The sequence below is a fragment of the Mercenaria mercenaria genome, chromosome 3 (genome assembly GCF_021730395.1).
Source record: "Mercenaria mercenaria strain notata chromosome 3, MADL_Memer_1, whole genome shotgun sequence".
NCBI classification, from domain to species: Eukaryota; Metazoa; Mollusca; class Bivalvia; order Venerida; family Veneridae; genus Mercenaria; species Mercenaria mercenaria.
In genome coordinates, this window is record NC_069363.1 from 61,574,393 (window position 1) to 61,600,378 (window position 25,986).

The following is a 25,986-nucleotide window of genomic DNA, read 5'->3' on the forward strand; positions in this document are numbered from 1 at the left end:
ATTGATGAGATTTTTCACTTTATCTTGTGTCAATTCAGTAAGTTTGTTTAAATTTCGTATATCCTTTACTTGAGGTTCAAAGTTTTGGTATTCACTTAGGGATTGACGTATTTTTGAGATTTCTGCCATGGAAAAGTCAGCAAATGTTTCGGCCAATGAATTATTAGACTCTCCTTGAGGCAGTTGGTTTTCAGATTTGGTACCAGTTAGTTCAGATACCAATCAATACAGTGTGTGTGTTCGGGTATAACGTCTATTTTAAACAATTTTTCATTTTCAGTTATATAAACGACGGACCAATCAATACAGAGTCTTGGAATCACCATTAGCATTCTCTATCTGTTCACTGAGTGTGTTCCTCTTTTCACGTTTGATTTAAAAATTGTATTTATTTCTTACTTGTAAATACGACTCAAACTGATCTGTTTTACCATAACGCACCCATGTACGCTCGGACGTTCTAACTTGCTGCTTCAGATGTTGCAATTTTTTATTGAACCACAGTTTGATCGGGTTTCTACAAGTAATCGCAACACCACCGCCTTTTTCATTTTCTCTAATAGTTACGCTTAACTTATATCCATTCTGGTTCAAGACAGAAGTTTCTAACTGATGCTGTTTCTCGTCCGAGTACCAGTTTCAGTCAAAAAGCGAAATCTATTCTCTCATCCCTGAGGTATCGGTCCACACAATTACCTTTGTTCGCAACAGATCTACATTTCGGAGTAATGCAAGATACATGTTCGCGTATATTTTCATACTGAATGCATTACTTAGAGTATATCAAATTTTTAAAGTTGACACTATTTTGCATAGGAATTACTTTACTAAGTCTTTTACCACTGTTTACTTCTATGCGTTTTCTTTTTACAGGATAAATTGTGTAAGTTTATAATCCTATATGCCGCAGGGTCTAGTTTTCCTAATCCGTTATTGTTCGTTACCGTAGGTCCAATGTCCAATAATTGATCTCTACTGTAGGTATACTTTACAGGTGAACGATAGGTAATGTCTGATGTAAATTCATGAAGAAAATTATCAATAATTGATGCAATCCACTGAATCACTGAAGCTACCGCAACATAGAAGCACACACAGATGCACAGTACATTCATATCAATTATATCCCATTTTCAGCACAATTTCAACACAAATAACAGTTATTATGGTAAGATTCAAGAGCAAAGAAAACACGTCTGCCACATACGGCGGCAGTGTATATATAAAGCATTTATATTTTTTCGTAAAAAATACTTTATACTAGCCCCAAGGAGCTTCAAATTAATAAAACTTAGAATTCGCATATTATTGTTTCTATGTTTTATTGCATAGAAGACACCATGTTGAGCAGTTTTAAAAGCCCATTAGTACTGAGCTGCTGTGGTATTTGTTGTCTGGACACAAGCGTATGTTGTTTTACATATAGCTCCATTTGTTATTATTATAATTATGAGTAACGGATTTACCTGGCAGGATAAATTATTTAGACTATACCGTAACTTTAGAAAATGGTTGGAATTAAGTGAGGTTTTGCGACTGAACTCGCCGGTACTGTTTTTGCCGTCGTTCCAAGGCGGTGTAGCACCATGTTCCTGGATGTGTTTGTTTTATCATTAAAGTATGTCTGTTTTACTTGGTATATGTTTATATGTGCATACAACCTAATAACTTTTAAAACGCCTCATCTGTAAGTGGCAATAATTTCTGTCTTGCAAATTGTAAGCAAATATTTTGATTTTTATTTAATATTTTATCTTGAAATACTGGTCGATGCAAAAAATCTTTTAACGGTATAACGATTTAATGTGTAATGTGTATTTGTATCTGAGACCATGACCAAATGTCTGTATATCCGAATAAAACTAATCCAAATACGATTTTAAAGAGCGATAGTCACGTTTCGTATAGCACGGAATTGTACTAACTTAATATCTTTATATATTATGCATATCTCATTAATAAATGCATTAGGAACGTCATATTCAAGACTGTAAACGTCAAGGCAGGCCTGTTGTTGCGACAACAGTGGAAAGAATTGCTGCCGTTAGAGGTATGACGGAAGTTTGTCAGTTTACTATCACCCAACTAGCTCACACTATAGGTATTTCAGACAGCATCGTTCGATTGTTTGCACTTAAAGGTTTGTGCTGTATGGATACCGATTATTACGACACCAGACTAAAAGTTTAAGCTTTAAGCTTGCGCCAAAAGGCTACTAAAGAAGTAAAAAAATGTGATCCCAAAAGTTTTGAGTTGCTCACGGACATGAAACTTGGCTATATTATTTTGAGCCAAACGACGCAAAAGTAACAAGCATTGAGTGAGTAAAAGTCATCGCAAAACGAACTAAAAGTGTCATAAAGGTTTTATATGTCATATTCCTAAGTTCGTTTGACCAAGTTGTACCAGAAACACTATTATTTGTAGGCAATACTGTTCTGGTGTGGTCAGATTCAGTGAAACCTATTTTTTTTTATTTGTTTGCTTCCTTGCATTCCGTGTTTTCCAAGGATCTTCCATGACTGTTCTAGAAAAAAAACAACTTTTTGGACACTTCGTTTCAGTACTAACATTTATCTATCTTTTAAATTGGATAATCATTTTCTTTAGCTAGTGTGATTCAAACGTTTACAATTCCGATTCCTTGACCAAACGCCAAATAAACAATGTCATACAGTCTTGAAATGAAATAATGTTGCATTTTAGAATGGAATCAGAAATGGACAGACATACCAAATGGAAACTGAAGAAGGTTAATAAATGTTGGTTTTTAGATGTTGGCGGTAAACTGAGGCTGATGAAAATCTTAAATAAGTCTACTGATGTTCACATTGAGGACGACATAATTTTCGCCGATGACCTAGTGTATCAACTGACAGAGAAAAGTGACGATGAAATTGTCATAACAGAAATTAAAGATATATGCCAAAATGATAAAGATGAGAAAAAAGAAATCGACTTCAAAAACGAGAAGGAAGCGTCTAATACAAAAGATAATGATAATGAAAAGGAAGTTGTTGTGACCTTAAAAGAAATCCACGGAAACATTGTTGACTCCACGAACGACACTACTAAAAGCAGTTCGTTTACAGAACTTACTCAAATAAAAGGTATTCATCAGCTTAACATTTTATAATGGCATGATTGATAATCATCCAACAACTGTTCGTCTCAGACGATATGTGTTAAAGATAGAATTATGCCAGTATAAATTTAATTTACGAAATACACGTTATGTTTTGGGTAGATAAAAAATGATAAAAATTTACGACAGCTTGAAATACTGTTATGTAAAGTTGATAAAAATAGACTTCATTTCGAATTTTAAAAATTGTTTTGGATGAAAGACTGATTAACATTATGAAGATGGCCATTCTTATTTTATGTCTTGTTTATGTCTTACAATTTAAGATACCGAAAATGACGGCGAGATATTGTCAGATTCAGAAAAGGAGGAGGTTTGCGAACTGGGCAGCGAGAATTGTATATCAAATAAAGGTATAGACGGTTTACAATAACTTTGTAAATGAAAAACCTAAAGATTCATGCATTTCAGCTCATCTTAGCCTAAAGTGCGAAAACTTTTAAGGTGAACTATTGTGACCACCCTGTGTCCGCTACAGTAAATGTTTTGTCAAATCTTAAAGATATCCAACGAACAAATACTTCTTTAAATGTAAAGAACCTTTTCAAATGTATTTAGCTAGTAACAGTTATTTTATTGGTAATACACACATTTATATTGCACTTAGCGTAACATTCATTAAATACTTAAGACAATAGTGTATCAAATATTAATTGTATTATAACATTCGATTACAAATAAGCAAAAGCACCAGTGGCGTAGTGGTAACAAGCATGCTTGTCTTGTACTTTGTATATGGTCTGAAACTGAAACTTGTAATATATTTTTAATGTTTACATTTCCTGTTATTATTATTTATTCTCGTGAATAACGATTTTTTCCCTTTCGATTTGCAACAGTTTTATTTTTCATGTCTGATCTGGCACACAATAATGGTATCCGATTAAACAAACAAAAGAAAACAATAAGTTTTACCAGACAAAAAGCGGCAAAGAAAGCAATTTGTGTCGGAGGTTAGTGTAAAATTCCTTTCAATTTCAGTTTGATGAATTCGCCAGAAAGAAAGTTACCTTTTTCGTGTGTGATAGTTTTATTTTTTTTAATATTGATTAATTATATTGTAGGCATTGTTATTTGTCATACATGTATTTATTTCATAAAATGGTATAGGCCTTTTATTCCACCCGAAATTAGGGATACTAGTTTTTTTACTTAATTTATGCTATTTTTAAAACCCTCTGTATTGTGTTAATTTTATTGGTATCTATATAAGTAAGTTTTATACTACTACTTCTGTATCGTGTTGTTGTCGTTGTTTCTATGTATTAAGTTCGTAATTCACTGAAACTTCGTAATGATACAAGGCGCTGTCATTTTAATGAAGGCATGGCTATTGTTTATATGTATTAGCTTTGTAACTCACTCTGTAACTCCTTAAAGGTACAAGACTCTGTCATCTTAATACAGGCATAGCTATGCCCATTCCTCTTTTGGTAACGAACACCAAACTTGTTAAAATAAAACTTATTACACAGTGCGTATGTCTGGAACAATCATCCATAAACATTTTCGTATATTTTTAGTTTTATACTTTGATTTATTTTTAAGTAAGTCTTACAAGCTGACCTTTAGCAATATCAGAACAAAGGTCTTTCTTGAGAGGTGTCTGATTGCACAGTTTCTCGGTTGTTGTTGTTGTTGTTTTTGTTTTTGTTTTTTTGCTCTCTAGATGTATTTTCATTATTTTCATTGTAACTTTTTTGCTGAAATCACATGACAGATCTATGCTTTGCATGTAGGTAGAATATTTCATGGACACTTAATTCATACACCACCACTACACTTTGGGGTCTCATAATTTAGGTGATTTTGCAGTTTGTGTGTTTGACTAAAAATATATTTCTTGCATCAAACATGACTCCCACTTTTCTTTTATTTCTTATTCAGCACTGACAATATTCTTCAAGGATATGTAAGTTACAGACCCTGATATATGCTGCGGCCATTGGAAATATATCAATTTTATATAGAATAAAGAAGAACAGCTATTAAGTGTGCTGTAATCTCCTAAGGAGGAGAAGAAGAAACCAACAACAACCACCATACCCTCTAAGTAAATAACAAACGTAATGGCCAACATGTAACACTTTGGTTATAAGTTTCTTGTTACTTTTAAACTATGCGTTTTACACCCTTAGGCGGGATAAAATGATGTTTGTAGTGTTTCATTCGTTGTACATCTTTGTCCTCCCTCATCATTTAACTTGAAAGTATCATATAGAACCCACATGCCTGATTACATTTTATCAGAATAATGGTCTTGATAACATCTGAGCTAAGTTTGAAACTCAGTCATTTCGAAGGAACAAGTACTTTAGTCTAAATTTAAGCACAACCTCGTGTATGCAATACATTTCATTCCATAAACCGAAAGTTAGAGGTCAATTTCGTATACGTGCCATGATCAGTCAATAATTAGGTCACTAAATACAACAATAAAAATACTGCTCACACTACAAAGGGAATTTTTTTCTCTCCAACATTCATGAAATCCCACTAGACTGTCTTCCGTAGGGTCTACAGCAAAGACACCAGTATCGTTATATCATCTTCTGTTCTATCAGTACTACGTGCACTGTTTTGTTTGGCGCGGAGTTTTCTTTTGCTGCATCTTGCAGCAACTTTCGTACTTGTAGCCAATTTTAGATAAGAAATTAACAAAACTTGCAAAACTTGCCAAATAGACCAGTCAGACTAATCAAAGGTTCAATGAGACAACGATGCTAACCGCTAAATCGCTGTCACTCCGGTAATGGTTCGTGTAATATTTACTTATTACAGTTTTCAATAGTTCGTATGTAGCAGTGTCACCCTTTACAACGATTCCATCACCTGTCATAATGTCGGATGAGTAATGCTCAGTTCTCGTTGCATTCAATGTTTTAAGCAGTGGCTTTTCAAGATAGAGGTCATAGTTTTAACTACGCGTTTTCTTCGTAAAACTGTTTGGCCGTGATTACATGGATAGATGAAATGAATGATGAAAATACATATTGGCACATGCTCTCAATGCTGTCTTTATAGTCAACGATACGATAGAATGAGTTCGTATTAAAAATTACATTGTCAATGCTTAGAAGACTCATTAAAACCAATTAATGAATGTTGATAGCATACATACGTATATCTGTGTAATAAATGTAGAAAATCGTACGTTACGCAATAGAAATCAGCTGGAAATGAGAAAAATTAACCTTTTATTTATAAAATAATTTACTTCAACTCGCTTCATACAGGCCAATGTTTTCCAGTAACAAACCCAAACTTTTTTCACCAATTCAACATTAAGATTTACTATGAAAAGGTACAACCAGCTGAGGATGCAAACAATATAAATGAGAGTTTTCTTGTTTTATGTTTTAAGATACGGACTATGAAGACGATATATTAACAGATTCGGAACAAGAGGAGAATCATGTACTGGGCAGCGAGCAATATGTACCAAGGGAAGGTAGGTGGTAAATCTTGTCTTCCTAAAACAAAATTGACGGACATTAATAACTATTAGAAGAGCGTTTGGAAGTAAAGAAGAGAACCAAGCAATGTAATAGCAGACTTGGTTTGAATGATCTGTGTGGTGAGGGATAATGAAAGTGTAAGTAATAAGCTCAAGATGATTAAACAGTCTAACACTTGCATACGTAAAATATGCAAAATTCTGGCGACTCTTAAACGGGTACTAAACAGATCTTCCGGAGCCGACGCGGAATGAAGGCACTTCACTTCCGGTACCGCAGGTACCTCGCCAATGTTTACAAAACGAGCGAGATCGGTGAGTGATTTTTGTAATTTTTGTCATTTTTTGTCAGTTTTAAGTGCAACTGGTAGCTTTAACATTTATTCTTCTCTCTAAAACCGACCGACCCAAAACTCAAAAATAGCACAGTGTATATAGAAATTTGTTATGACTTTCTTTGCAGATTCGCATCTTCACTTAAAATTCACCCTGTATAGCTTTCATTTATAGAGGATCATTATGTAAAAAAGAAAATGTGGAAAACTAGAAGTCGCCTCTTTATGTAAATGAAGTTGGAAATGCAGGCTACCGCCCATGCCCTCTATCCCAAGGTTGAGCAGTACTCAACATTTACATTTGTTACAAGTATCAAAAATCACTCACTTTAGAGACATCCGCAAATGTGCTCAGCGGTGCAATTGGAACCTTTAATGATACACAGAGTGCAATTTCATGAAAAGCTTTTCGTTTCAATCAAATGAGGTAAAATATGGATTTGAGCTGGGATTCTCTTCAGTGTTGATTTCCACATAGTTTTACAACAAAAATGGTAGCTACCAGTGGTCATCTCTATACAAACAGTCGAAGTAAGCGGGTCAGTGCTCATGTAAAATTCACCCATCACTGAAAAAGAGATTTGGAAATGGAAAGTGTTGATTGCTGACTGGAGGCAATTGCAAAGAGATATGCCTAGGACGATGATGAAATTCTCGATCAAATAAAACCCCGCATTGACGGTCAGGTGGCAAAGTTGGTGTTTTCTTAGTTGCGCCCAATGATACAATCTAAATGTAGGGCATTAATAGCTGAAATGCATGCCCGTTATATGGAATTAGAAGAAAAAATATGTTCAGATGTTATGATGCCGTTCTGTTTTAAAAACGATAAAACATTGTAGAAAGAAATGTTTTAAACAACACTTTCAAATATTGAACGTCAAAGTATATACCGCGCTGATCAGTTAAACGAAGGCGATATAAACATTATATACTCTATAACTTTTAAACACACAACTGTGATCGACTTGATTTAACATTCGATATATTTGATCAAGTACAGATGTTTTACATTTCGGCCTGGGTGGTTCCAATACTCCCGCTTTTATAGCTTTGGGTATTGTCTAATCTTCCCTTGGATATGGTGCCTTGTTTTAATATTGTCTTTTGGCAGTTCCTGCCTATGATATGCTGGCTCCAAAACCTCAGATCCCCTTTCTAAATTTCAGTTTGTTTAGTTCTGCCCATTGTTTAGGGCAAACCCATTATTTTACCTGAGGACCATACGCCGCTTTTCACGGAATTACACGCTCGTATATCATTGAAGGTTCCATGTGCATCGCCGTATGGACACATCCACGGATGTCTCTAAATTATTTTTTTTTTGTTGTTTGTTATTGTTTTTTTATACTTGTAGCATGTGTAAATGTCTAGTTCCGCTCAACCTCGGACGGTAGAATGCATTTCCACTACCGTCCATGAAAAGGCTCAATCAAACCGAGCCTGCAACATTTTCGTTTTTGTCGTGTTGAGCAACCTGTGGAGTTCCCACGTTTTTCTATTCTATTCTTATTCAACACAGTTTCACACCTATTGTTTCATGATCAATTTGTAAAAGTACAGATCAAAGGCAAACAATTTATGGATAAATGACAAAGCAAAACCGTAGTGAAAGGCATTATCGACACATCAGTATACACATTGACACTAATGACTCATATAAAATACACATTTTAGATCGTTCATTAAGCAATCTGACTAAAGTACATCTCATTTAACGCTACGCTTTGCTATTGATAGACTCGTTCTGACGACCCTTCCGCTAGCCATTTTGAAAGTTAAAGTAGAAGTTTAAAGAATCTATATTTAGCCTGGGTTTTTCATGTTTATTATGGCGACACATCATGACTGCGCCCACTTGTTTTGAGAGGTATTATATGTCACGGTACGGACTTGGTCACGTAAGTCAGGCAGCCGGTTAGCTCAGTCAGTAGAGCACTCGCTGTTCTTTTTCTGTTAATCTTCACAGTCTCTTGAAGGCCAACCGTTAGTCTTAAAAGTAGTAATACTAGTTGGTATATAAAGTCCTTCACCACATTTACTATACACTTTCAGCGTTGATATCAAACAGTTTATTTACAGTTAACTGTCAATATTGTTGTTATAAATTGCAAAAATAATATAATGTTTCAGCACCAACGCTGGGAACCATGTCAATGCTTTAATCGTCGTTTTTTGTACTTTACGTGGTATCTTATATCGACCAACATGCAATGAACAAATGGACAACAATTAGTTATATCGTTTTTTGTCATCGTCTTTTGTCAATTAACACTGTTAATTTTGGGTTTGTATTTGGTGTTTCAAAGTGTTTCAAAGTCCTTTTCTCAGATTGCCAATATATTAACTAAACTAGATTGCTAGTAAAAGCTGAAGGGCGTGGACGGTAGCATGCATTTCAACTACCGTCCATGAACAGGCTCAATCAAACCGAGCCTGCAACATTTTCGTTTTTGTCGTGTTGAGCGACCTGTGAAGTTTTTAGTTTTCTCTACTTTGTCAGTCAGGTTGGTATTACTGATAATTTTAGATGATAGACATTCCAAGAAGAGGTGACTAGGTTTCTGGATTTTACATGTAGGATCATTTGAATTGGTGGAATGCTGCTGCTCCGTGTACCTTCAATCAATGCTGTCATATTTCGATTTCTTCAGATCGTTCAGCATGATATTTATGTTGCGTTAGTACAGTGTATAGTGTTAACCAGCTTAAACAAAATCGATTGAGTGGGTCCAATACTCAAGTTTCAATAGCTTTGGATATTGTATAATCACCCCTTGGAAATGGTTCTTGCTTTTAATTTTTTTCTTCTGACAGTTTCTAAAATATGCAGGCTCCATCATCACAGATCTCCTCTCTATATTCTAGTTTGTTCAGTTCTACCCATTATTTTCCTGTTTGAGGCGAATCCATTATTTTTTCTGGGGACCATACTCTGCTTTTATGTACTGGGGACCATACTCTGCTTTTCATGAAACTGCCTCTGTGTTTCATTGTTACATGTACACCACCGTATGAGCCCGCTTAGCTCAGTAGGTAAAGCGTTGGTATACGGATCGCGGGGTCGTGAGTTCGATCCTCGGGCGGGGCGTATGTTCTCCGTGACTATTTGATAAACGACATTGTGTCTGAAATCATTAGTCCTCCTCCCCTGATTCATGTGGGGAAGTTGGCAGTTACTTGCGGAGAACAGGTTTGTACTGGTTTAGAATCCAGGAACACTGGTTAGGTTAACTGCCCGCCGATAAATGACTGAAATACTGTCAAAAAATGGCGTTAAACCCTAAACAAACAAACACCACCGTATTAATACATCTGCAAGTGTCTCTAAATTATAGTTTGGTACTTATATTAATAATAATGTATTTCAACTACCGTTCATGAATAGGCTCAATCAGAACGAGCCTGCAACATTTTCATTAGGTGACCTGTTGTTTCCACTTTTCGATTTTGTAAAATAAATGTGGACATCAAAATTTTCATTTTACTGGTTCCGAATATGCGTAAGACCTTGCAATAAATCTTTCTAATCAGGTAAAGGATACAACAGGGTTATTATAATAGTAGCTCGATCTGGGATGCAGTTTTGGGATATATTGGCAACATACAATACGTTTTTTTTCTGCATGATCATATTTACTTGTGTCTCACAAGCTGTAATTTAACAGAATGTATATAGGTATATAATAAAGTACAGGATCTGTCGTTGTTTGTGGTATAGAAAAAACTTGTTTCAACAATTGTGACTGGTACATTTCTAATTTATTGATATCTTTTTGTGCTGGTAAGGTTACTTCGGAGCAGTATATCAACACAGGGTCAACGTAAGTAAGGCTAGTTTAGCATGCAACTATATTATGTTTATGTGACATTCTCAAATTTACATTAACGATAACGGGACAATACCCGAAGTTAATCTTTTTTGCTTGTGGTGGAGTGCCAGCTTCGAGTGCGGGAGGTCGTGGGTTCGTTCCCTGGCATCCATCATACCAAAGACGTAAAAAATGGTACTAGTAGCTTCCTCGCTTGGCGCTCAGCATTAAGAGGATAGTATTAGGATTGGTCAGCCCGGTGTCAGTATAATGTGACTTGGTGAGGTATCATGTCACGTGTCTACGGCGTGATATTCCAGTGAGGCAGCACTATAAAGTAGGGCATTGTTCTCACTGCTACAAGTAGACACCGTCATTTATATGACTGAAAACTTGTTGGAAAAGACGTTAAACTCGAACACACACACACTAATCCACTTTGTTGCTGACTTTTAAATCTTTTGATGTTTGGCTGTATTCTTTGCTTTTAGTACACTTTCAATGATTTTACATAACACGGGCAAAACTGTTATGTTACGAAAATACTTTGAATCGTTCCTAGTACCTTTTTGTAAATTCAGGTGAAACTTGTTGTGTAAGAACAAAACTTTCTGCTACACCTTGCATTACATTCTTTTACTAAACAATGAATATCAGTGGATTTACCCTTGCGTACCCTACCTGTAAAGCTCGTTCACTTACAATAGGGAGAGGTCAGATCTAAGGATCGCGAGATCGTGAGATCGATACGAATATACTGGAATTTCTCTTTTAGTAACTGTTTTATTTGTGTTTAATCATAATTCACGGTTCAATGCCGGTTTGAATCATAGTGCGAGTCGTCTTTTACAGATCTAATATTTAAGACATTTTACAATATCTTTGCCTTAATTTGTCTCTCCATCCAAACTGTTATATATTATAAAACGGTAGTTTATGAAACAGTTTCAAGTCATATGTTCAAGATCCTAAATTTTCCTTGTTCTGTTGTTAGACATACAGTTATTTCAGTTCTTACTTTGCTCTGTAATTTCTTTTCACTCTTTTGTTCTTTTTATAATAGCTTCTGCAATATCCACATTCAGTTACGTCATTTGTTTTCACAAAATTTGACAGGCTTTTTGATAAATTCTTCAGTCAGAAAACATTTATAACATTGAGATACAATTATAAACCTTTTAAGTATACAATTCTTTAATATACCTCATCCAATTTCCTTTTTACTTGACTTCTATGTTAGATCGAGTAGACATACTCCACTATATAAAATTTCAGTATCTGTTTAATGATTTTACTGACAGATTTCCTTGAGATTTTTCTGTTGTGTTCACGTCCCCTTAACGTGTTTTATGTTTACTAGGCGTTTCCTTTATATTTTAGTCCGTATTATATATGTTTCTGTACTACACAGGTGTTTTGACATTTTCAATGTGTACACTGAATGTTGCTGCATCGTTCGTTTTTTCCTTGTAGTAATTGTGTTTTACTTTCATATTCTAAGTTTTGGTGAATATTATTTCCTTACATGCAAGTTTAATACAGTTTTTTCTTTCATGGATTCTGCCAAAATATTTTCTCTGCTTTTCTGTTCTTAATATATTTTACGAAGTTTAACTTCCTTCTCCCTTCGATCACAGAGATAATGTCTTAACTGTTTCTGGATCGTCCGGAAATAGCATCTGTTCACTAGAACTGCATTGTTAGTTTTTGCATTTCTGATTGTTGACGTCTTTCTTGTTCTTAGTCGTTTAAATGAATGAAAAAATGTTGTAAAATGACGCTAAACCCGAACATACACTTATACAGATCAGACACGCTGGGAATTCATTTCGCTATTAGAATTAGAACTTTGACCTTGTGGGTCCTGTATTTTTAACGTTGTTGTTATTGAAGATTGAGTTTTTGAACGTCTTTTCTATCCCGTGAGTATTAGTAATAAAAGAAAGATAAGTAGCTGATTTTCTGAGTCTCACTTCAGAACTTATTCCAACACCTCGTGCAGATTTCGATTATGCGGGCTATGTAGTTATCTTCATCCGACTAATTCTTTTGAGTTTCAATATTCTAATCAGGCTTACAAATAACCTTGTTATTAAAATGGCTAGCTTCGTTCGGTTAGGAAGGAGAGAGGCGTGAAAGAAATAGCTTCCGCTGGAAAACCTTAGATTGATAGACCTATTTTCACCATAACTGATTTGTAGTAGCTGTTATCGTATCGTAACAAAGGTAGGGAGTGTATTTTGGGTCACTCGGACGAAGGTCATTGTCAATGTTTCTGCTCATTAACTTTAATTTTGGTACTGCTATTTTCACCATACTTGATATGTAGATTTTTTTTCGAGACAAAGGTTGGGGTAATATATGGGATAACTAGGGTTTTTGGGGTTGGCTTGGTTCAAGGTCAAGGTTTTTTTTCGCTCAATATCTATATTTTTGGGACTCCTATTGTCACCAGACTTGGCATATAGGTAGCTTTTATAGAGACATAGTTTCGGAATGTATCGGGTCAATGTCTACGAATTTTCAATAACTTTTGCCGGGAACGGGATATAGTCGTGGATCCTGGTTTGTAGAGAGCTTAGGCCGAAATGATATTAAATTTTTGACTTTCATTTAAAAATTTGTAATAACTGGCTTTTTTGTAAATTGAGCTCAATTTTCTCTTCTAAGGAACTGCTTGCATAATATGGATGCTCGGTATATCCGCATCAATAATTCCATTCACCATAAGTTTACATGTTGTATGGTATAAAACAGGTGTATATGTATTGTCTGTCTGTATATATTTAATAGAACTTTGAACGTTCGTAATGTTTGACAAATCCATTGCTGTGATTTCGATTTAAGCATTACTCTGGACTTCTATCATACCCTCGTGACGATGGATTCCTTAAGGAATATGGTGTGGAGAATAATTAATATAAGTTGTAGAACTTGTTTCACAATCGACTTAAATTATTTAGTATAAGCTACACCTGGACTTAGTTCATGTAGTATTTAATCATAACTGATTTTCAATAGATCATAGGCAGCAGTGTCAGCCTTTATACCACAGTCACACATACGGCGCGGATAGCTACGTCTAGCCATGGATAGAAACGTAGTATTCCGTATCGATCCGTATCGATCCCTACCTGAGCCGTACCTTAAAGTAGTAACCAGTATCAATCCGTACCAATCCGTACGGCTCAGGTACACGATCGATACAGATTACTACGTTTCTATCCGTAGCTAAACGTAGCTATCCGCGCCGTATGTGTGACTGTGGTATTACAGAGATTCCAACTGTCATTGAATAGGATAAGTTATGCTTACTTCAGGTCATAGTTCAACTACTTTAAACCAGGTGTTTTCTTCGTGGCACTATGTTTAAGTGCTAATGCCGTGATTACAAAGAGATGAAATGCGTGACGAAATACATATTGGCTCAGGCTCTCAATGCTGTCTTTATAGTCAACGACAAAATAGTACAAGCCCGTACTAAAGTTACATTGTCAATATTTAGAAAAAAATTTAAAACCGATAAACTAAGCATACAGATATCAGTTAAAATGTCCTATCATATCATTACAATCATTTAAACCGTGTTCAGACTGAACATCTGTATTATTCTAGTGCCGGCTCTAATTGGTGGTTAAGATAAAAAAAACCAAAAAACATTAAAATGTAATCTAGCTTGCATTCACTCTAGGCATTGGAATGTGAATTTAGGTATATACATGTACGAGTCATGAATATATATAAGAATTTTAGCATTATGGGCAGTAAACATGTATGTAGAAACATGGTTGTGTTAGGAAATTATTTGTAATAAACAAAAACAAATGATAGCAGAGAAGGAGATGTGCAGATATACCAAGCAGATGTAGAATTACATTCATTGTTAATAGACACTAGAGATAACTATGTTTTTTCTCCCGCCAAATATAATATTTGATTGGAAAGCCATAAATAGAGTTTAAAACCGTAATATTCTACATGTGTGAAATAGAGGTAGATTAAATTTTATTATAACATTAAAACTACCTCTGGAGGTAGTACTAATGTTACACTAATTTTTATCCACTAGACATTTAAATAATTCACATTACAATACACATTGTGTATGGACGCAAACTTGATTAAAAATTAAATCCGTTTAATAACACATATAAAATTTAGTCTGAACAGGGTGTAACTTTTTTAATACGCTTGACCTTCAAATAATTTACATTCTAATACACATTGTGTGTGATCGCAAACTGGATTAAAAAATAAATCCGTTTTAAAACACCCTGAAACTATAATCTGAACAGGGTGTAACTTTTTTAATACCCTTGATTTTCAGATAATACACATTCTAATACACATTGTGTGTGGATGCAAAATGAATTTTAAAAAATCCGTTTTAAAACACATTTAAACTGTAGTCTGAACAGGTTATTAGATTTTCCGCCACCACTGTAGTTCATATTATTGGATTTAGGGATGCAACACAATGTAAAAACCTTTAACCATTACAAAAATGAAGTAAAATTCGTATTTTTACAGCAATGTTTTAGCGAAGGTAAAAGCGTGTCTTTTATGAGCACAATAGGTCAAGTTCATTGATACTACTGGATGGCATTAATGCATTAAACATTTGCACAGTATGCCATGAGCATCGGCCCAGGTATTTAGATCTTATGCAACTATAACATGAACAACATAATATGAAATGATATTCTGACTCGATGGCATTTTGATTGCATAGTTTACATAGTTTGTTATTCCTTTCTATATTAACATATATGTCTATCTCTAAATTATGTGAACAAAATCGTAAACTAGTCATTTGTTTTCTTAGGTTGTCATTTGATATGACATCTAAATACTTTTTAAAACAAAATGCAGTTTTATATTTACAATGACTATTTAATTTTGAAATGGCATTAATATTAACACTCCACTCTTGGACAAATTGGCCCTTTATTCTTGTTTTAACGAATTATAATAATTTACACTAATATCAAAGAATAATCTGATATTTTAATATCCGAGGTGATCTATGATACGATTTAACCTGCTAGCTCAACAAGCCATTGTAACATTATTACATAAATCACTATACATGTGATAAATAGGTAATTCGTTATTTTTCATCATCTTTAAACAGAACTGAACAGCTTTTTCCTTACAAATGACTGATAAAGGCACGCGACCAATTACGCCATATACAGCATAGGTAGGTGTTTATCTTTTAACACCCAGTATGTACTTACAAAAACGAATGTGTAATTTATCTACCTCTTTGTTATTATAAACACCCTATTCTTCGCATTAAAACAGGAACAATCGTAGATTCACATAAAGATATCTTGGTTCTAATATCAAGATTAACATTATGAAAAACATTTACGAGATTATTATATGCTCTAAGGACTCGATCATGTAGTGCTTTAACGGCATTTCAAGATAAATAAAAGTTTCAACAATTTCAATATTACATTATCTACATAAAAGTCAGGATGAACATTTGTTTCCTTTTTTCAAACACACACATTTTCGTTTTACTAGCATTAATTTTAAGCCCCATTTTACAGAGTAATGATGTATAGCATCTATTTGTGACTGCAGACTTTTTTGATCAGTAGTGAACAATACTATGTCATCAGCAAATAAGATCATGTACAAAATCTCTTTCAGTTAACGCATCAAAAGTAAAATTTTCAGCAATTTCCTTTATAAAGAGTATAAAGAGCAAGGGAGATAAGGGCTTCTCCTGTTTCAAACCGATAGTTACATGGAAGAAATCAGAAATATTAATGTTACTTGACATTTTTACACAAGCTTGAACATTACAATATGTACTTTTAAGCATGTTAGTCATTTTAAAGCCTATATCTGAGTGTGCCAATTTAGTCCATAAAGCATCTCTGTTAACTGTATCAAAGGCCCTCTGGTAATCAATGAAAATGCACCATAATTTTGACTTTTTAAATAAAACTATTTGTATAGTATCATGTAATAAGAAAATAACATCTGCTGTAAAACGCCCATCACGGAAATCATATTGAAAATCATTAAATACGTTCTTGTTCACACCAATTATTGATACGATTTCTTAATACTAATGAACATATTTTTCCAATAACATTTATTTATGTGATACATCTATAATTCGAAGGTATATCCTTATCACCCTTCTATTATATTGGGACAATAACTCCCGTAGACCGTGCCTCAGGGTATACACAGTTATCATAAATGTAATTAAAAATGGTACATAAATAAGGAGATATAACATTATTTGCATCAATAAAGAAATCAGAAACATTGTTATCATAGTCACAGCTTTGATATCTCTTAAGAGAACATATTGTTTTTTTTAACTTCTGCTACAGAAATAGCTCTATCAAGATATTCCACGTTTACAGCTTCAACACGTTCTAAATGAAATTGATCATTCATGAACTGATTCTGAGTATCATTTGATATATTTTGAAAATGATATTAAAACCATTAGCGGATCTAATATTTTTGTTATACTTCCAAAACTTGTGGGGAGACGTTTTGCCAATATTAGCCATCTTGACTTTTACTTTGTTAAAGAACTTATTTATTTTCTTCCGATCATATACCAGCATAATGTCTCTTCTTATGATAACACATCTTTTTAGCATATTTACACTCATCAATATCATTGTTTGTTTATTTTAACTGTCCAGTAAGTATACGGCAAAATAGCTCAGTTGGGTAAAATGCAGATAGCAACAGAAATTCAGCAAATCGTTTTGTATGAGTTCGAATCCTCGTGAGGATTTTTTCAGATATTTTTTGTATTGTTTTCTTATTCATTCTCATTTCTGTTCCATTCTGTTCCCGTTCGTTTCTTCCTTTGTTTATATTTGCATACATGTCTTTATATACCATACTATTGTGTTCATTATCCGCTATAATACATGTATTTAATAGATATCATCTTTGATATGGTACCAAACCTTTCTCATCTGCAATAACGGCTGTGGATATTTCTCTGTCGTTGTGTCAGAGGAACGACGAAGGAATCTAATTTTTTTATGCAAAAAATGAAAAGAACATTAACAGTTCCCGCTGAGTTTCGAACTCACTCGGCAAAGGCAAAAGATCTGTTGAACATAAATTGTATGCTTTACCTCTGAGCTTATCTGTTATCGGTACAAACAATTGAAGTATTTAGATTTTGACAAGTTATAAAATTGTTGAATTCTCTATAATACATTTGCTTCTATTTATAGTCATGTTATCGTTGGGGCATAATACTAGGAATAAGGAATATGTGCCTTATGACCCTCTTGTTTAAAAACTTTAGACAACGCATTTAATCGCTAGTTTTAATGGAAATCAGTGTGATACACGTATAGTATTTAAAAGATGTAGAAAAGCGTAAGTTACGTCATAAAAATCGGTTGTAATATAGGTGGAATTAACCGTTTCTTTTTATCATGATTTTTACTTCCATTCGCTTTTAACAAGCCCATGTTTTTCATAACTTTATTAACACATTCAGTATTAACTTGAATATAATAGTTAAAAGCTGTCTGTTTACAAATTTTGTTATATTATACTTCAAGTTTCTTTCTTTGAAAAAAGTACAATCGGCTAAAGATCCAAACTATATATACAATAATTTTCTCGTTTTATACTTTAAGATACGGACAATGAAGACGAGATATTAACAGATTCTGAAGAAGAGAATTATGAACTGGGTAGCGAGCAATATGTAGATCTACCAAAGAAAGGTAGGTGGTGTATTTTGTCTTTCTAAAAGAAATTTGACGGACAAAAATTTATTAGAGGAGCATTTGGAAGCATAGAAGAGAACTAAGCAATGTAATAGCAGATTTGGTTTGAATGAGTCTGTGTCATGAAGGGTAATGGAAGTGTTAAATAGTCTAACACTTGCATACTTGTATAACACTGTCCGTTGTTTTTTTTCTCGGGTCCCTAAACATAAGCGAAATACTGCCTCCTCTAAGTAAGTTCTAACGGCAACTTGTAGCTTACCTCAATTCTCCTCTCTAAAACCGACTGAGTGAGAACTCAAGAAAAATGTGTGTATAGAAAAAATATTTCACAACAGTTATATGCACTTCATAATTCATACCTTGTTGCGATGTTACTACATAAGAGCATTTTCTGGTCATAATAAGCTATGAATCAAGCTCGTGCCTGACATAATGCTTGGAGATCCATTTAACATTACTCTTAGAAATAGTTTGACATTTCGCCTCGTTTCAAACTGTATTTGAACATATATTACATTAGAACTTATATTCTTACGAAAGTTACGTATAAAAATTGCGACAAGACGAGTATAAATGTTTAAGCCGCAACTTCTATAAAATAGTGTTTCCATAAAAGTCATCTGAACACTAAAGCATAATTCTTTTTTCTTAAATGACAAAGGCATCTTTCTCTACAGATGTTTTCAAATTAATGTCTTTCCTACTTTGTTATATTCAGTAACTCCCATTTTGTGATTGCAGGGAAGATAAGAGGCTTCCTCAAACGCATTAAGACAATTGTGAAAAGAAAACCGGCTTCAAAACAGGTATGTATGTACAACACCAATGGAAAATCATATAGTTCATGCAATATCACATATTCTTACATGCATTTGGTAATTATTGCAAAATGGACATTTTGATGGACATTACTTTTAAATTATAAGATCAAGAGTTCTTTCTTTTGCGGTCTATTTGAAACCCAAATGTGTTTCTGTCTAAAAATATCTAAACAAAATGTGCAAGTAGGGGTGGGTGTTTAAGGAGAAGTATGTTTTCTGTGAAGCATGTAAAGAAATATCTAAACTATTATGAGGTAATAAGTCTATTATATTAAACAATAAGGACGAACTTAAGTAACCACACTATAAATTTAATTTTATTGATTTTTGTTATAATAATTACAAGTGAGGTATTCGTGCTGTTTTGTAAAAATGTACACGGGTTTGTCTGCCCAATTGTTAATTATAATTACCAATAAAAATGTAAGTTTCTTTTAATATTCAAATATAAGACCAACGTTGGTGAATGCGTAAGAGCAAAGAAAGCATAAATAAATTTTACAATTAAATTCACTAATTTTCTTATGCTCCTTGTTTCAAATAAGGCTTCAGAATCTTATTATTATTATTACTATTTTTATTATTATCATCATTATTATTATTACCATACTGTGTACAACTTTTAAGATTTCCAAAACTCAGTTTTGAAAACGTATGCACATACGCATTTCGCGAGCTTAGCACAAAACGGTTGTAACTGCAATTTTGAAAATTTTACAGGAAGACAATAAAACCTAAAAGTTTTGAAACTTTCAACATTCATACCAAGTTTATTGCATGGAAACCTATTTTTGCATTTTGTTTAACATATTTTCAGTACTAGCTCTGTTCTTGCAATGAAAAAGAGAGATTTGTACAACTTCCAGTTACAACCGTTTTGCACTTAAAATGCAGACATTTTGGGGGAAAGTTTAAGTGCAAAACGGTTGTATCTGTCAGTTACAACTGTTTTGCATTTAAAATGCAGAGCTTTTAGGAAAATATTTAAATGCAAAACGGTTGTATCTGAAAAGAAAATTATCTTTTTTTCAATAATTTATGAGAATTTTTGATTCTGATTAATCAATGTTTCTTATCTCAAATTAAGTTACCTAACTAACATTTAGTTCTGCTTTTGTAAATTAACATAATTTGGTAAATATAGCTGATTAAATGTATATTTATCCAGAACCCGTTTTAGCCTAGCATCCATCAAAAAGGGCATCTGCAAACAGTGTACAGCCTGATCAGATGCCATAGAATGCGGTGTTTAATCAGGTTCTACACTGTTTGTATAGAAAAAACTGCATATGACAAAGATAAAAATAACTTAGATGTCAAATGGACTTATTAAATATATGAGGATGGAAGGGTCCACTTGGCATTAACAAGTCGTTGCACTATGATAATTAATTAACAGTGTTAACTTAAATTTTACGAAGGTATGAACGCAATGGTTTGTTTGTATACGTAATTTAAGACAACAACATGATATTAGATCATCTTTAAGACTGAAGGGATATTTTTTTCATTTAAAAAGCTTCATCTGCAATATAAAATCGAAAGTCGGTAGCCTTTAAAACATCCTAGCTGTATTTCATAGGCGTAACCAGAACTTTCCTGAAGTGAGTGTGAGTAGGAGGTGTGAAACGACATGTGTGGGGGTAAGGGGAGCCTCCCCCAGAGAAATTGTTAAATTAAAAAGTTATTTCGTGCCATTTTGAGTTTATCTGAAAAAGTACTGATCCTTTCGGCACACTGAACTTGACATCATCATTCAGTTGAATGAAACTTTATGTACACAGACCGCTGCCCCTTAAGTAGCTTAATGTCACTCAAGTGCCACTGAAGATGCGCATCTACTACCTTTTCTAAGATTTTTTAAATGAAAGGGAGCTTAGACACAGGCTTTAGTTTTTGAGAATATTTGGTTCAAGACCTGGTTTCTTAAGCAGCGGTCTTATCCTCGCACTCTTAAATTCTTTTGGTATATAATCTAATTTCATTGATGTATTTATGATGATTGATATCAACGGCAAGAGCTCATCAAGACATTTTTTTTTCAATATTTCAATAGCCGTAACTGTAAAGGGCGAGTTGGAGATTTTTGTATAATTTGTTTTACCTCTTCTGTTGTTGCAGGAGCCAAATCAACAAGACACTTTTCTACTTCCTGATGCTCTGAACATGTAAAGTCTGCTAAACCACAATAAGTCTGGCTATGCAAAATAATGTCATTCCTAATGTTTTCAATTTATTGATGTAAAAGTCACTAAACTTCTGCGCAACTTCTTTTAAGGATGCATATGAGACAGGGGCACTGTCTTGACAGTCTCCTGGCTTTTAGCTATCTTGGTCAAACCTTTTTGGACAGTGCCACCTGACTTTACCTTATCAGAGATGTTTGGGCCTGAATTAGGAATGTATTTACGGTAGCACATTGGTCCCTATAAAATTTATGGTCAATTGTTAATGATACATTTATTCAATTTCCGCTCAAGCTTGCGCTGCAAGTGTTTAGCGCCATGAAGTTCGTCTGTAAACCAAAAACAGCTAGGTTTGTGCTTTCTGAAACTTTTTATAGTACAAGGGAGCTGAGATGCCTTGTCTGAAAGTATATACATGTACTTCAATAGAGCATAATATAAAAAAAACCCGTGCTGGTTTTATGGCACAGGCATTGAAATGAATTGCATAATGGTCTGTGACATATTACCTTGACACCTGATATTATTCTGTCCGTGGTTATAACAACATCTAATGCATGGCCACAGGCACGGGTAGATCCATTCACATGTTGATACATACATGATTGAAGTACACTGGAAAATCTGACAGCATCTTGAACCCACGACCTATCGCACTCGAAGCGGGCGCTCTACGACTAGGTTACTTAGGTGGTCGGCAGCATCTCTATCTGATATAATATCAAGATGGAAATTCATGTGTCCCACAATGATGACATCTTTTACAACTGTAGCATATCTGCCTACGTAGAAAGCTGCCATTCTTCCTATAGAAACAAACTAGTTTGTAAACCATTTTGCTTTGTTGGTGGTGGTCTATATATCTCTACCACTTGTGCAGAAAATCTATTGATACAACTCAAATTACAATTCATGTATTCAGATTAATCGAATAACCATTTAGTACCGTTTGAAATGTTTGTAAAAATTTCATTTCGTGATTGAACTTTAATTGTGATTGCTTCAGACAGTACTTGTTAATAATTCAAATGGACTACAGTACCACCTCTCCAGAGCGGCCCTCTCTTAAGCGAAAACCTCTCTATAACAACATCATCAACATTTCCCTAAGATGAAATATACTATCAAATTTACCTGCCAAGAACAACAACATAACAGTCAATATTTTTGTATCTCTCAAAGGTGTTTCTGTACAGGGCTTGTTCTGTACTTCATTGACATACCATACTACTCTATATGTACCCCCTCTTGTACTTCTGTATTTTATAATATCTAGCTGTTCCGTTGTAAATAAATGCAAGTTGTCGACCGATGTGTGCCAAAAAAAAAAGAAAGAAACAAGAATGGACATTCAAGTGAAAAATGCAACTTTGCCGAATAAAGGGTGTTTTTATTCATACTTTAACTTACAATGTACGTTAATGAGGTGCCCGATTTTTGTTTTTTTCCTGCTTATATGTGTGCGTTTGTGTGCTTGTGCGTCTGTGTGTCTTTGGCGGTGCCCTACAGTGTTGGTGTATCGTACTTGTCTCTTTATCTATGTAAGTTAGTTGTGTGTGTGTGTATGTGTATTTGTCTTTTGTACATGACTGTCTGCGTTGCTGTGGTTTACGTGGTAGTGTAACTGTGATTAAGAAACGTAGCATTCATTTTTGAATATTCATCCTTGTTGTACTTTCCCCTTCGACCATCTACCCACCCCCTTTCTACCCCTTAAACTCCCCCACTATCTATATTTATTAGAAAATTAAAATGTACTTGTTGGATTTTTGAAGTAACCCGTCTGTAATATGTGTCCGTTACAGCTTCTTTTTGTTGTGGGCCTACTTTGCAAATGCGTGGCACTGAGGTTGTGTTTATGGTGCTCTGTGCTTCCGAGAAATCCAGCCTTTCCTATTATCCTTTGTAGACAAACAGAACACAATTTACACAATATTTAAGCAAACAGTTGTCACTATATTCTTTTTTTAGAATCAAAAATATCAATTTTTGCTGATCCATTTTAATATTCCAATGGGTTTACAATGCCATGTGTATGTGTCACATATTTCATTTCCTCTCATGAACACTTAATCAGACATGTACTTATGTATTTTTGTTTGGTTGTGCTCTATAACCCCAAAGGATTTTCTTACATATTTTATTTTCTAAATATCTTCTACTTCATCGAAATTACAACACTTTTCATTATCTATACACTTATACAACTCAATGCATTTTAGGTTGTGTATATTTCTGTATCTGTATTTGTTTCCAGGTTGACCTACTAAGCTTTATACACTATGGGATAAGCTTAGTCAGGAAGGGCAAATATAAAGTCTTCTACTGTCTTTGCTTGGTTCACACTACTGTCCAGTTTGTTACAGCCAAGACACACTTTCACGAAAAATGAGTTCCTTAAGTGTTCTATTTTACACTTTGTCAATACAAATCCTCTATCACTTGGTTTCCAATTACATTTACCTTAAAGGTGAAACAGTCTTTAAATGTTTAGCTTTAATGCATGTTTTATATTCTGTCTCCTCTTTCTAGTACTCAGAATGTGGATGTGCTGATACAAGGCGCTACGCCACTTGGTTCACGGAGGTAAGTCCGTCCGCCTTGCGATTTTCCTGTAGTGAAGACAGCTTCTTTTTGTTGTAGCATGTCAGTAGCACACTGACTTCTTTATTTATAGCATCGTCACACGGCATTGAACTCTATATCGGATTTAAGGTATATATCTGAAATTATTGCTCTTAAGTCGAAGACTGTTCTAAAAGGTTGATATCCTGTTTTCATGCAGTATCCGAAACAATATGACAGGTTTCGTCGTGGGAGTGTCATGATGTCAAAGTAGCCACTGAAATTTTAGTTTTGTCTCTAGTAATTTCACATCAAAATCAGCCACTGAAATTTTTGTTTTGTCTCTAGTTATTTCACATCTGGATTATTGCAATGTCATACTGTATGGTGTAGCTAACTGTGAAGTGCGTAAGAAGCAACATATTCAAAACATGAACGCAAAACTTGTCCTTAACAGGAGGAAATTTGTCAGTTCTAAACAAGCATTGTACCACTTACATTGGTTGCCGGTGAAAGCAAGAACTGCGTTCAAGATACTCTCTTTCATGTATAGCTGTCACACTGGCAGAACACCTCTGTATTTAACAGAATTGCTTACAAAGTATATTCCTAGTAGACAAGGTTTGAGATCGTCTGAAAATTCTGAATGGTGTTCCATACATGTGCAAAACATTCAATGATAAAAGTTTCTGTACTATTGGTCCGACCTTTGGAATGAACTGCCGTTAGAACTACGCAAAAGTAAATCACTTGACACATTCAAAAAAATTCTTAATACACTGTATTTCAGAGATTTCGCGGCATTGTTTTAAATTTTTGATAACTGTTTATCATGCGAAAACAGCAGGTGATAATTCTTAAAATTGTGTAAAAGGTTTTACATTTCAACATATATATCTCCAAGGTTTGTTTAATAAACGCACTTGTTGGTAAGGCTCTATGTGTAGGGAAGTGTGTGGTATTTCTTTCTTAAATAATATATGATTGCATCATTAACCGAGCGGTTTGAACCTCTATGTACAGCCCGTCTGGGCATACCAGATGCTTAAAGCACTGGTATTGGCAATAGGGGTAAAATGACCTCAAGGGGAGGGGTGCGATCAGGACTGTTTATTACAATAAGGCTGTTATTATTATTATTGTCATTATTAATAATGTTATAATAACTATTATTATCATTATTGTGTACAGCGCCATTGAATATATCATTGTATAAAAATAGGCGTTTAATCAAATTATTCAGCTTCAGTTTCAGATAGAATTGGCATCTTCCTTGTTGTTTTACTTATAAGCAGTGTCCAAGAAATAAAAAAGTTCATCCTACATAGTTTTGAAATGGTCCACATTTCAGTAGAAGTGTGGGCTTTAATTATCATTATAATTATATAGCATAGTATAAAACCATTGAATTTTAATCCCTGCTAATTAGACCAACTTTCCATTTCAAATAAATTATTTTGTTATTATTATTTACGTCTTTTTCAACATTTTTTCAGTCATATAAACGACGGTGTCTATTTATAGCAGTGAGCACAAACCCAAATTTATAGCACTGCTTCACTGTAATATTACGCCGTAGACACGTGACATGACAACCCACCCAGTCACATTATACTGACCCCGGGCTGATCAGTCCTAGCACTATCCTCTTAACACTGAGCGTCAAGCGAGGACGCTACTAGTACCATTTTTATGTCTTTGGTATGACGCGGCCGGGGATTGAACCAACAACCTCCCCTCGTAGAAGACGCTCTACCACTAGGCTACCGGTTTTTATGGAATAAATTGTAATCGGCAAACAAACGCCTATGTGATTTTAAAGGTAGTGGTAGATTGTTTATATGACAGAAAATAAAATGGGCGCAAAAACATAAACTGGGACTCATCAGATTCTGCTAAGATGGCTTTGTTTGACGACTC

The 25,986-nt window shown here is 34.3% G+C and overlaps 1 protein-coding gene across 1 annotated transcript in view; it reads left to right on the forward strand.

Annotated features, from left to right (window-relative positions):
- The first annotated feature begins 2,707 nt into the window (after positions 1-2,707).
- LOC128555914 (tyrosine-protein kinase HCK-like) overlaps positions 2,708-25,986 on the forward strand; it is an 86,538-nt gene continuing 63,259 nt past the window's right edge. The window contains exons 1-6 of the mRNA XM_053539733.1: positions 2,708-3,110; positions 3,412-3,498; positions 6,510-6,596; positions 18,399-18,488; positions 19,236-19,300; positions 24,034-24,087. Coding sequence (XP_053395708.1) covers positions 2,708-3,110; positions 3,412-3,498; positions 6,510-6,596; positions 18,399-18,488; positions 19,236-19,300; positions 24,034-24,087 — 786 coding nt within the window. The remainder of the gene's footprint in view (positions 3,111-3,411; positions 3,499-6,509; positions 6,597-18,398; positions 18,489-19,235; positions 19,301-24,033; positions 24,088-25,986) is intronic.